This window comes from Aythya ferina (assembly GCF_964211825.1).
Source record: "Aythya ferina genome assembly, chromosome: 10".
Taxonomy (NCBI): Eukaryota; Metazoa; Chordata; class Aves; order Anseriformes; family Anatidae; genus Aythya; species Aythya ferina.
Window position 1 is genome coordinate 12,030,563 of NC_140306.1, and position 12,328 is coordinate 12,042,890.

The 12,328-nt window shown below is 63.4% G+C and overlaps 3 protein-coding genes across 3 annotated transcripts; 1 reads left to right on the forward strand and 2 right to left on the reverse strand.

Moving 5' to 3' along the window:
- Nucleotides 1-214: 214 nt before the first annotated feature.
- On the forward strand, nucleotides 215-1,901 carry H1-10 (H1.10 linker histone). The gene has a single exon (XM_084531194.1). The coding sequence runs from the start codon at nucleotides 350-352 to the stop codon at nucleotides 1,019-1,021; it is 672 nt and encodes a 223-aa protein (XP_084387320.1). The 5' UTR covers nucleotides 215-349; the 3' UTR covers nucleotides 1,022-1,901.
- Nucleotides 1,902-3,690: 1,789 nt separating this feature from the next.
- On the reverse strand, nucleotides 3,691-6,061 carry LOC311442255 (histone H2A type 2-B). The gene is made up of 2 exons (XM_084531197.1): nucleotides 6,021-6,061; nucleotides 3,691-5,919 (listed from the first exon to the last, which is right to left on the reverse strand). Exon 2 carries the CDS (start codon nucleotides 5,857-5,859, stop codon nucleotides 5,479-5,481), a length of 381 nt encoding a protein of 126 aa, XP_084387323.1. The 5' UTR covers nucleotides 5,860-5,919; nucleotides 6,021-6,061; the 3' UTR covers nucleotides 3,691-5,478.
- Nucleotides 6,062-7,352: 1,291 nt separating this feature from the next.
- Nucleotides 7,353-12,212, reverse strand: HMCES (5-hydroxymethylcytosine binding, ES cell specific). The gene is made up of 6 exons (XM_084531193.1): nucleotides 11,937-12,212; nucleotides 10,353-10,496; nucleotides 10,067-10,186; nucleotides 9,382-9,542; nucleotides 8,742-8,934; nucleotides 7,353-8,335 (listed from the first exon to the last, which is right to left on the reverse strand). The coding sequence occupies exons 1-6, from the start codon at nucleotides 12,117-12,119 to the stop codon at nucleotides 8,129-8,131; spliced, it is 1,008 nt and encodes a 335-aa protein (XP_084387319.1). The 5' UTR covers nucleotides 12,120-12,212; the 3' UTR covers nucleotides 7,353-8,128.
- Nucleotides 12,213-12,328: the final 116 nt, after the last annotated feature.

Here is a 12,328-nt window from a genome sequence, read left to right on the forward strand (position 1 = left end):
GCGGGCGGCGGGGGGCGCGGGGGCGGCGGCGGGGCGGGGGGCGGCGGGGAGCGGGGCGCGGGGCGGGCGGCGGGGCGCGGGGGGGCCGGGCGGCGGCGCGGGAGCCCCGCGAAAGGGCCCCAAGAAGCACAAGTCGGGGCTGGCCGGCGGACCGCGCTGTTGTTGTTCTCAACGTGGTCCGCCCCGCGCCCATATAAAGGCGGGAGGCGGCGCCCGCCCCGCCAGAGCGCGGCGGCGGCGGCGCGGAGCGGAGCGGAGCAGGAGAGCAGCTGCCCCTCCGCCCGGCCTCCGCCACGCCGCTCCTGCAGCCGCCCGCTCGCCGCCGCTCGCTCGTTCTCCTCCCGGCATCATGTCGGTGGAGCTGGAAGAAGCCGATCTGCCCCTGACCGAGGCGGAGGAGGTGCCGATCGCGGCCGACAAGAAGGCGGCCGCCAAGAAAGCGAAAACCGCCGGCGGCGGCGGCGGCTCGTCCTCGCTGTCGCCTTCGAAGAAGAAAAAGAACAACAAGAAGAAGAACCAGCCGGGCAAATACAGCCAGCTGGTGGTGGAGACGATCCGCAAGCTGGGCGAGCGTAATGGCTCCTCGCTGGCCAAGATCTACAACGAGGCCAAGAAGGTGGCCTGGTTCGACCAGCAGAACGGCAGGACCTACCTGAAGTACTCCATCAAGGCGCTGGTGCAGAACGACACGCTGCTCCAGGTCAAGGGCACCGGCGCCAACGGCTCCTTCAAGCTCAACAGGAAGAAGCTGGAGGGCGGCGGGGACGGGGGCGCGGGCAGCAGCGCCCACAAGTCCCACAAGAAGGCGGCGGCCTCCGCGTCGCGGCGGGCGGAGAAGAAAGCCGCGGCCAAGAGCAAGAAGCCCGAGAAGAAATCCCACAAGAAGGGAGCGAGCAGCGCGGCGGCGAAGAAGGACAAAGGCAAAGCCAAGAAGGCCACCAAGAAGGGAGCCGCGTCCCCGGGGGGCAAGAAGGTGAAGAAGTCCGCAAAGCCCAAGGCGCTCAAGAGCAGGAAGGCATGAGAGCGGGGCGCGGGGAGCCCCGGGCTGGGGGGGGGGGCGGAGGGGGCCCCCCCTCCCCGCCAGGACTGGGAGCCCCACGGCACGGACTGCTCTGAGGACAGCCCCCCGGGGACCCGCTTTGTGTCGCCGACTCCGCAGCCGCCGCCGTGCGCGGTGAGCGGGGCTGCGGCTGCCCCAGCCCCCCCCATTTACCCCCCACCCCCCTTTTTTCCCCGTCCGCTCGGCGCCTTTCCCCCCCCCCGCCCCCCATCCCCGCGGCTTCCCCCCCATCGCGCCCCTTTGTTTTCAGCCGTGCCCCTCCCCGCTCGTCGACGGTTTCTGGTGCCCCCCCCCACCCCCTCCGGTCCCCCCCACCCCCCTCCCCTCGCCGGGCCCCTTCCCGCCCGGTTCCCATAGCAGCCGCTCTGCGGCGCCCCCGCGCCACGTGGGCCGGCTCCCGTCGCCCGCGCCCCCCTTCCCTTCCCTCCCCGCCCCGCCCGCCGGGCGCCCCGTGCCTGCTCGCGGCCATTTCGAAAAGCCACGGCGCCCCCTATTGGCTCCCGGCCCCCGGCGCCATGGCAACGGCCCGGCGGGCGCCAATTGGCTGCCGCGGCGTCTGGCGCTCTTAAAGGGCCGGGGCTCCCCTGGCGGCGGGAGGGGTGAGCCCGGGGAGGGAGGGGGGTAGGGGGGGGGCCCGGCGCAGGGCCCCGCGGCTGCCGTTGAGGTCGCATCTCCGATGGCCTTTACGTTCTTTTTTTTTGTCTTTTTTTTTTTTTTAAAGCGTTTTAGGGGTGGGTTTGGTTACGCATTTTTGAGGGTTGGGAGGTTGGTTTTTTTTAATTTTTATTTTTTCTCTTTTCATTTGTCGTCGTTTCAAATAAATTGATAAAAAAATAAAAAAATAAATGGAGCTGTCGTGGGGAAGGAAAGGGCGGGGGGCGAGGGGGCTCCGCAGCCGGCATCGTGTGCAGGAGGGGGGCGGGGGGGGCTCCTGGCACGGAGGTAGGAGAGCAGCCCCTGCGCCGCTGCAGCTGGCAGTGCCACGGAGGGGCCCTCGCCCACCCTGCAGCCAGCCTGAGGGTAGCAGGGGCACCTCCCAGGGTGAGCCCCTTCCCTTTGAGCCCCCCCAGGAGCTTCAGCTGCCTGCTGCGTGCACGCACGGCTCCAGCAGCGCAGCTCATCGCAGCGCACACCCCTCGGAGCCACCCCTGGCATCAGCTGCTCCTATTTATAGCTCGCCCCAGTGAGGTTGCATAAAGCAGCGCCAGGGAGCTGGGCCATTTTGTTCCACCTCTGGTGCGCGCGGGGCAAGGGGTGAGCCCGCAGCTCGGGGGCTGCAGGGGGCAGCAGCACCCCCGAGGGGGTTGCAGGATGGGTGAGGGGCCCAGCGCATTCCACTGCAGGGGAGGGAGCGAGGGGAGGTGGAGGAGCCCTGCCGTACCTTGTAGTTCTGCTGCAGGCAAGGCCAAGGGGGCCCTGCAAGGAGCAGGGGGAAGGCAGCAGCTCACTGTACCCCCAGGGGGCCACCAGGCTTCCTTCTAGGGGGTGTGCAGCAGCTCATGCAGCCCACCCTGGGAGCCCCCCGGCATTCCCTGCCCACCTCCCTGCAGATGGAAAAGGAGCAGCCACCGCCTCCCAGGGCGCAGCTGCCCGTGGAGCTGCTTTGTTGCTGTGCTGGGGGCACAGGCAGGAGGGCAGCAAGTCTCACTCCCCCTGGACCGTTCCATCAGCTGAATCCAGCAACAGCAGGCCTGGAAAAGAGCAGCAGTGCCCTGACCAGGAGGCTGCAGCCTCCCCCAGCCTGTATTTAGGGCACAGCTGCCGGGTCAGGCCAGGCGCTGTCCTCCCCCAGTGCAAGTCCCACCAAACATCAGCATCTGCCCCACAGGCCTGGTGCTGCAGGGGAGCTGCTGTGCCCCAGCAGTGACAGCAGGTGACACTGCAGGTTGGGGGCTGCTAGCTCCGGGACCTGGCCGGGCTAAGGCACAAGCAGATCTGCACATGGGGCCAGCACAGCTCTGGGGGCTGCATGTGCTGGTGGGATCCCCCTGCTTCCCTCCACCTCCAAGGAGCCACCAGGCCCATCTTCATTCCACTCACCCATGCCTTTCATTATTTGGGTTTTCTCTCTCTTTTTGGGGCAGGACGTGTACCCCCCATAACAACCAGCTCAGCACCTCAAGTCTTCTGGAGCCCCTCCTACCTGGAGCAGGCAGCGAGGGCGCTGAGCAGCTCTGGCAAGCCCAAGACATCCAGAGGGAGGTGTAAGAGCAAAAATAAATCAGCCCCATTAGCCCCAGGCCTCCACCCTCCCCATCCAGGTCAGCTTCTCCCCTCTGACCACCACAAGCCCACCACCCTTTCCCTGCTGGGTCTCCCCGAGGGTCCTCAAGGTGGTGAGCGCACCTCCAGCACCCGGGTGCCCCCCTCCCTCCCAGCACCTCAGGCTTCCAGACGCCCACAACACACCACCCGGGCAATACGCCACTGCCGAGGCAGGGTGGAGAGCTGGAGAAGGGCTTGACCTGCTCCCAGGCGGGGAAAAGACTTCATAGGGGCCAAGCACAAGGAGTTCCAGGCCTGCTCTGGTTCCTCCTGCTTGGAGACGAGCCCAGCCACCAGCAGAGCCGGCTCCTGCAGCAGGACCGAGCGGCGTTGGTGAGGTGACAGACACAGCACATCCAACAGCGTTCGACAGGGAGCCAGTTTAATCAGACATGGGGGTTGCACCATTCTTTTTCAGTATCACAAATCCCGCGTTTGCTAAGAAATACAAAGCACTCCCGAGATGTACAGAACACCGGCCCTGGGGAAAACAGGAGGGAGAGAGCAAGCCCCTTGGATGCAGCCACGGTGACCGCCACGCAGTGCCCCGCGTGGGAAGGAGCCCCCCGTCCCCACCCCACCGCTGGCAGCCGTCCCGTTACAGAAGGGGGACCCCAGCAGGGGGCTGCAGCCAGGTGTCCCCCCCACCCTGAGGCCAGGGGACCACGGCACAACCGAGGGACCCGTCTGCACCCTCACGAGCACAACATGAACGAGCACACTGCTTCCACGTCCTACAACAGAGCGTAAAACCCCCTGGTACAACCGGCTGCCGAGCATCCAGGTTCTTCTACTCTAGGTAATAATAAAGCCAGAGCCCGGCTAGGTTACTGCATCCACACGATTAACAGCGGAGTCAATAGGTTGAACACATGCTACTTACGGCACAGAAAGAGAAGTTGCCCGTTTTAATTAAAAAAACAAGTTATGAACAGCCCGATTGCCCAGACACTGCTGCATGCACATGACAATCGGCCTCCACACAAGCAGGCTGCTCCGGGCAGCGAGGAAAAGCTGTCTCTGCATCAGCTATTCCTGGTGTCACGGGACAGCCAGCCTGACCCCATGCTCACACATTATCCACACAGCCATTAAATAAATACCGTACTAGCTAGGAGTGGGCTTTAATACAAATTCTAGCATCTTTTAAAATAAATATTAATCCATGGAGGGTTACAGTTAACAGACAGCATCGTCACTTTTATTTCTCAGAACCCAGGAATCATGTCGAACAAACAGAAAGGAGACACAGCATGTCATTTCCAGAAGTGCAACCAGGGTGCAAGGTAGCTCCCGGTGACACGAAGGGCTTCTGCAGCCGGGAGCCGCTCCGCGCCGGGAGAAGAGCGGAGCCACGGCAGAAGATGGCAGCTCCCGCTCCCCGCGGCGGGCACCTGACCTTGCGACGCTCCGAGGGGATTTGTCACCGCACCCCCCCGGCACCGCAGAGCCCTCGGTGCCCACCGAGCCGGGGGAGCTGCAGGAAGGTGCCTTGGCAGGGAGGGACCCCGAAAATAGGAGACCTCAAAATAAATAGGACCAGAGCTTCTTCACAGTAGGCAACGCACGAGCTTTACCATGAACAGAACTAAGACTAACAGTCACTTCTTGCCGACGGAGAAACTTCTCCTTTTCACATTTTCCAGCCCCCTGCCCTCCCCACCGCAGTGCAGCCGGGATGGTGTCGATGGGGGTGCGCAGCAGGGGCAAGTCCCATCCTCGCACTGGGGTGAGCAGGGCCAGCCGCGGGGGCCCCGCAGAGCCCCAGGGCTGCCAGAGGCAGCTGGGGGGACCCACGTCCATCCCCACCCCAGCCAAAACAGTCCTCAGCAGCTAGCAGCAGCTCCGCACAGCGACCTGACCGCACGGCTCTGGGTGCCATCACCAGCCACGCTCCTGTCGTCTCCTCCAACAACACTTCTTCCAGAGGGAAGAGGGGTAGGGCGGGGGCACAAGCAGACCTCACCCACGCTCCCCAGCACCCCGCCGCAGCCCAGGACGGGGGGCTAGCGGAGGGCTGGCGGGCTGCAGCCAGGGCCGGCCGCCCAGATAGGCTGGAGGGGCAGAAAGGGGACCCCCATCCCCACGGGGACAGCAGGGCGGGCAGCAGCGAGGCAGGGGGGGACCAGGAGCAGGGGAGGGGCGCCCAGCGCTCACTTCTTGGAGCTCTGCGTCTTCTTGGGCAGCAGCACGGCCTGGATGTTGGGCAGGACGCCGCCCTGCGCGATGGTCACGCCGCCCAGCAGCTTGTTGAGCTCCTCGTCGTTGCGGATGGCCAGCTGCAGGTGCCGCGGGATGATGCGCGTCTTCTTGTTGTCGCGGGCCGCGTTGCCCGCCAGCTCCAGGATCTCGGCCGAGAGGTACTCCAGCACGGCCGCCAGGTACACCGGCGCCCCGGCGCCCACCCGCTCCGCGTAGTTCCCCTTGCGCAGCAGCCGGTGCACGCGGCCCACCGGGAACTGCAGCCCGGCCCGCGACGAGCGCGACTTGGCCTTGGCCCGCGCCTTGCCGCCGGACTTGCCGCGGCCCGACATGGCCGGCAGGCAGCGGCCGCTCAGCCGCCCTGCAGCGCCGCGCACTGACGGTCCGGGCGCCTGCGGAGAGACAAACGCCGTTAAAACGCAACGTGCCGGGCCCTACCGAGCTGCCCCGGGCCGTGCCGGGCCGCTAAAAGCCGCCCCCCCGCCGCCCTTACCGCTGCCGCCCGCCGCCGCTCCGCTCCGCCCTGCCCGCCGCCCGCCGCCGCACTGCCCGCGCCGCCGCCGCCGCGCCGCGGATATCGCTGCCCGCCCCGCCGCCGCCGCTCCCCATTGGCTGGCGCCGCGGGCGGCGCGGCTCCCATTGGCCGCCGCGCCGATCCCTGATTTGCATAGGGCTCCCCGCGCCCCGGCTCCGCGGCGGGGCCGCCCAGGGTAGCGCCCGGCGGGGCGCGGCCGCTCGGTGCTCGCGGGGAGCCCTCGGGGCCGTGGGGTCGGAGCGGAGCCCCCGCAGCGCTCCCGGCCCCCGTTGTGCCCGGGGAGAGGCCGGGGCAGGAGTCTGGGGCCGAGCCGGAGCTTGTGGCTGTGACCCCTCTGTGGGTCTGACCCCCCTGGGGGTCCCCCTGCAGCAGCGCTGCCCCTCTGAGCCCCCAGCAGAGGTTGCAGGGGGGGACGGCGCTGCCCCTGCTCGCAGCCTGCAGGGAGATACCCGCACCCTCAGCTCCCCAGGGAGCGCTGGGCTCCCAGGTGTGAGGATGGAGGACAGCGAGGTGCCGTCCTCCTGCTGGTGGCTGCCAGGGGCAAGAGCACAAGAGCAGGGGAAGGTGAGCGTCCTCCTGTGCTCAGAGCATCCTCCCTCCCTGCACGGCACCTGGGACCCTGGCGTAAATTTGCAATGAGACAGTGACCTTTGGAAACGCCTGCCCGCTGGAAACGCCTGCTCTGGGGCTGCCTGAGCCGTCTGCTCGCCCTCGGGGAGCTGCGGGATGAGGAGAGGAACCTCCAAGGGCAGGCGCGGAGGTGACAGCCCCAGCGGTGCAGACTGATGGATTCTGCCAGGAGCTGCCAACGCAGCGACTCGCTGGCCTTGAGTCACCGTGGGAGCGGCGAGGAGCCAGCCGGCAACAGGCTTCTGGCTGGAAATCCTAATCCCAACCCAGCTTCCCGTAAGCCAGGAGACCTTCTGGGCTCAGCCACCCCCGAGGCACGCGAGGGATTTGGGTACAGATTTGGCCCTGAGAGCTCTCTGGGCTCCCTGCCTGCCCATCCCGGTCCCTTCTCCACGGACAGGCCCCTGCTAGGGCCACCCCAGCCGCTCCCCAGGGACAGATCATCGAGAGCAGCCCCAGAACGGGTCCCTGGGGAATATTTGGAATATTTTTCACTGGCAAAGAGCAGCTCTTCACCAGCAGCATCCTGCCCGTGCCCTGGCAGCTCAGCTGCTGCTGCTGGCTGCTGTCCCCCCGGCAGCTGGCAGGGAAACACGGCCGTGCCTGGCAAACGGAGGCAGCGGCGCTGCGGTGGGGAACGGGGGCGCAGACACGCACACGTCCACCAGTCAATCCCATTTTATTGCTTCCAGTATAAATTAAGAACCGCTTTCCAGTGAGGGCCCCAACACGTACGGCTTTTGGCCTGCAACATCTGGCTCTGTTTACAAAATCCCTGACCTCAAAAGCAGCGGCCCCGCGCTGCTCTGCGGGGGCACTGTGGTTGTCTGGGCTTTAACGAGTGACCTTTACGGGCAAGGCAGAGTGCATCCATCCACAGATCAAGAAAATCCTCGCTAAGGCTTCCAATCCCATTAACAAATGATTGTACAAGCAACGTGACCGAGATGTTCGCCCACCCCACTCCATGCAGGGAAACCCAGGCAAAGTCCATTTCCTCCAGGGAGGATTTTTAACCCATTCCCTGAGGCCCATGGATGCTGGCTGCTGCGCTGGGCAGAGCAGGATGCCTCTGGTGGAGCCTCCCGGCCTTGGGTTTCCTCTTAGCACTTATCGCACGTGTCTCTGCACTGCCAGCGCTTTTTGAGGGTGGAAGCATTAGGAAGGAGTTTGTACAGGAGCAACATGGAATTAAATGGAAAAGAGGCATGAGTTTAATACAAAAAAAAAAAGGCACAAACAAAAGAAAATGAGAGGAGGCAAACAGTAGCCTTTCAGGACACACAAAGAACAGAGACAACAACCCAGAACATCAGATCAACACCTGAGAGGCTTGGAGAATCTCAGCAGCACTCTGCGAAGCCTTCCAACAAACATCCCTCGTTCTGCTCGAGGAAATCAGGAGAGAAAGGGATGGCCAGCCACCCCAGCTGCCGCTAAACCTTGCGCTTCTTCGCAGCCGGCTCTCCCTCCTTCCCCAGCCACTGCTGCAGGATATCCGCGCTGCTTTTCTTGGGCGAAGGGCTGTGGATGAACTGGCTCGTCCACCTGGGCAATTCATTTTCTTTCTTCTTGGGGGAGGCCTCCTGGGAGTTTTTTAACCAGCCCAGCATCATTTTGCTGCTCGCGGTGGCTTTGACCTCCTGGAGAGACAAAAGGCAGCAGGAGAGGAGTGAGATGCCCACGAGGGCCGGGAAGGATGCGCGCGCAGCAGCCGACTCAGAGCTGGTCCAGAGCGGGATGCGGGTGCTGGAGCGAGGGCAGCCAGCACGTCTGCAGGAGGCTCCCGGGGCTGCTGTGAACAAGCTTGTTCCAAGCCCCGTTTCACATGGAATTCACCTCATTTGGCACAAAAACCCTGGCACGGGGTGACACGGTTTATTTCTGGAAGCGGAGGGAAGGGAATCTGTTCGGGGCCGCTGCTCTCCAGCATCCAACACGTGCCCATGTGGTGGCTGCAGCCCCTCGGGGAGCCTGGCAGCACTGTCCCTGCTCGGGGACACCCCAGGCACTGTCCCCTCCCCTGGCCGAGCCCACCCCAGCGCTCACCTTCTTGGCTCCCAGCTCGATGGGCGCGAGGCACTTGGGCGTGTCGTTGCGCACGCTGTTGACAAAGGTGGACACGGGGTGGAAGACGATGTTCTCCGTGGGCTGGATGAGTTTAACCGCCTCCTGGGTGGGCACTTCAGCGAAGTCCAGCCATTTCCTGATGGCCTCTTCCCCGTCCAGGATGGCCGGCATCCTAGGCACAAGGAGGGGACCGTGCGGTCACGGCGCTGCTGAGCTCAACCCAGCACCAGCGCTGGTGCTGCAGAGCATCAGAAGCAAGATTCGTGAGCGAGAACGGAGCTGGCAGCGTGGCACAGCGCTGCCTTTCAGAAGCCACATGGGGCTTCTGATTAATTTTATCCACAGATTAATTTTATCTGTGGGATGCTCGGGGCAGAGCACGCATGCATTGCCCAGGTGGAGAGGCAAAGGGGGAGATCAGCGGGTCCCGGGCAGCCCGAGAGCAACTCGACTCCAACTGCTCCTCGCCAGGGTGCTGAGGTGGGGATTTATGGAAAAGGTGTGAGGCAGTGACCTGAGACAAGCCAGTAATGTTGTAATGTTTGTCTCCTGAAGGCATCAGGAGGAGGCAGGGCTCCCAGCCCACGTAGCCCCTGGCCCTGCCATGCACCTCACTTGCCTGTGGTGGATGAAGCTCAGGTCCTTGGAGGCATCCACGGTGATGATGGTGTAGGTGTACAGCGCTTCTCCTCCCGCCGGCGGCTCCCAGCAGTCGAAAATCCCGGCCATGGTGAGCATCCTCCAGCCCTTCCACTCCTTGTCTCCATCTTCCCCCTCGGCCTGGAGGAGAGACACGGCCCCATCGTTTCCATCCCATGCCAGCTCCTGGGCAGCCGAAGCACTGCAGCCCTGCGAGTTGTTGCCCTGCCATCTCGTTCCTGATCCAAACTAATCAGGGGCTCACCAGGCAGGGCAGTTACCAAAGCTTCACCTTCCCAAATCCAAACCTTCCTCCCCTTCTCTGCATCCCGGCCACCAGCCCGGACAAAGCAAAAGAGGCAGTGAAACTCACAGCCGAGTCCCCTGGGAAACACATCACCCGCCCATGCAAATAGGGGAGCAGCCAGCGTGACGGGGGCACGCCGCGGGACCGGGGACGGCCCCAGGACCACAGAATCAGGAACCCCTGATTCAGGGGGAGCAGCAGCAAAATGCCCTCCAAAGGGAATTCCCAGCTGCACTTCCCAGTTTCAGCCCTTCCAACACCCGGTGCACCACGCCAGGTCAATAAGGGCTCCTCATGCATATCCCCAGGCTGCTCAGAGGGAGCAGGGGGGGCAGAGCTCAGCGCCCAGGCTCAGTACCTGGTCGTCCTTGCTCTGGGGGAAGTAAATGAAGTAGGGCTGCTTGCCCCCACCGCACTGCTGCCACTCGTAGAAGCCATCCGCCAGCACCACGCAGCGCTTGCCCTTGAGGAGAGGGCCCTGGGGGAGAGAAAACACGAGAGAGCCGTGAACCACAGCCCCGGGCAGCACGAGAGGGGGGACGGGCACTGATGTGACCACCGGCACCCGGACCTGGGCCACCGCAGGGCGTACGTAGGACGGCCCCCAGCGATTGGGAATGGCACGGGGGGCGCAGCTCACCCACCTTGTAGGAGAACTTGCTCAGCATGGTGTCGCTGCGGCAGTTGGAGGTCTTAAACTGCATTTTGGAGGGGTCGTTCTCTTTGAACCAGGAGGGAACCAGGCCCCACCGCATGTCCATGAGGACCCGCTCGGAGGAGTCCGCATCCTTACAGACAAGCAGAGAGACACCCATGTCAGTGCACCCACAAATCACAATGACATTCTTGGTGATGTTCACCCTAAAAATACATCTGCACCAGGTATCCATCCAGAGTGATGAATGCAGCTTTTCTGCAGCAGCAAGAGCCCGGCGACCCGAGCACTCCGTCCCTGCTGTGTTTAACAAACACCGGGCCGGCGCTGAGGTTCTCTGAACTCCCCTATTCAAAGAGCGCGTCCCAGAGGGCCCGAATCTCACCTTCATTTTAATAACGTGATTTCTGCTGACCCGCTTCACTTTCACTCTTTGCATATTGTCTCAGTTTGGACAATGGAAACGCCTCGGTGGCTTTCACTTCTCCCCCAGCTCGCTCTCGCTTTCTGCCCGCAGCCACCAGCCCCACAGGGGCGCAGTGGGGGCGAGCGACGCCCTGGGGCACAACTGTGCCCAAAGAGCTACGGGGTGGTGCAGGATGTGTATAGGAGTATTATAGGGCCTGTGTTACGTTACTATAATTATTTTTATTTTAAATTATATTTTATTATTATATTTGTTGTTATTGTATTTATTATATTTATAGGACCCCTATATATATATTATACATATATATATATATACACATATATACATATATAAATATTTTATAGGGCCTCCCCTTTTGCTCTGGGAGCTCAACACCTGCTGCAGAGGAGACACGGGACCCCAGAGGCAGGGAAGCAGGGTGCAAAGGGTGTTTTATGATATCAAAGCAATACTTGTGATTTCCCCAAGGAAGCCCTGGGTGAACCTAGCCCGTTCCCAGTTTGGGGTTGCTGCAGCTGCCCCGCTGAGCGGGCAGGAGGAGCGGCAGGAGGGGTGTTTCAGCCCAGTGCCCCCGTCCTTGCCCCGCTGAACACCGAAGAGCAGCAGGTCGGTGGGCACCCGGCTGTGCGAAACCCAGCGAGATGCACCAGCAGTTTTACCGCGCAGGTTGGCCGGGGAAGGTTCGGGCTGTTGAGGCTTTAATTAGCCGGATAACGGCCAGCACAGGTGTGGGGGCATTTTACAACCCTGAAGCTATTTTTTTTTTCTCTCTCTGCTCTCCCCTGCGAAGCGACGCGGCCGTTCGGCAGCGCTACGAAACGAAAGCAAGTCTGGGCACAGCACAACCAAACCCACGGGGTACCTTCAGAGAGCTGGGACAAAACCCTACAAACACGAGTTACTCGCACACAAACCTGCACAGAAAGCACCACACTGGCAGCACCCTCCCTGGGAGCACATAAACATTACCCAGAAGAGAAATCCCTGCCCTTAGCCCGTTCAACACCCAGGCTGAGCAAGGAGCAACCCAAGCAGCCAGCGCCCAGCCCAGCACCCCGGGGACCACCCCAGGATGCGCCCGGGCGCCCCCATCCCCCTTCCCCTCGTAGAAAAGCGAAGCATTGCACCCGGCCGGGGGGCTACCTGCTGGAGATGCTTGCGGGACAGCAGGACGGGGCTGCTGGACTGCGGGCCCTTGTTGTAGGAGGGCCGGTAGCGCTCCTCCCGCACCCACTCGGGCTGCCGCTGCCTGCCCCGCCGGTCCCGGTAGGCGCAGGCACGGCGGAGGAGCTCGGCGCCCAGCGAGCAGGCGGTGCGGCCGCACATCCCGCAGAGATGGCACGGAACGGAACGGAACGGCCCGGCCAGCACCGGGAAGGGCTTGGACAGCCCCGGGAAGGGCCGGGCCAGCCCCCTGCTCCGCCCCGAGGCCGGCCCCGCCGTCGGGGAGGAGGAGAAGGGAGGCTCCGCCTGGAGCCAGCCTCCCCCCCGAGCGGGTAGAGGGAGGTGTTATGAGCTGGGAACCCCCGAAACAG

Excerpts from the sequence above, each read along its gene's own strand:
- H1-10 (XM_084531194.1), top strand. The coding sequence starts at position 350 with ATGTCGGTGGAGCTGGAAGAAGCCGATCTGCCCCTGACCGAGGCGGAG.
- LOC311442255 (XM_084531197.1), bottom strand. The coding sequence starts at position 5,859 with ATGTCGGGCCGCGGCAAGTCCGGCGGCAAGGCGCGGGCCAAGGCCAAG.
- HMCES (XM_084531193.1), bottom strand. The coding sequence starts at position 12,119 with ATGTGCGGCCGCACCGCCTGCTCGCTGGGCGCCGAGCTCCTCCGCCGT. Across the intron at positions 10,187-10,352 it reads TGAGCAAGTTCTCCTACAAG|GGCCCTCTCCTCAAGGGCAA; the intron begins GTGGGTGAGCTG and ends TCTCTCCCCCAG. Across the intron at positions 8,336-8,741 it reads TCGAGCTGGGAGCCAAGAAG|GAGGTCAAAGCCACCGCGAG; the intron begins GTGAGCGCTGGG and ends TTGTCTCTCCAG.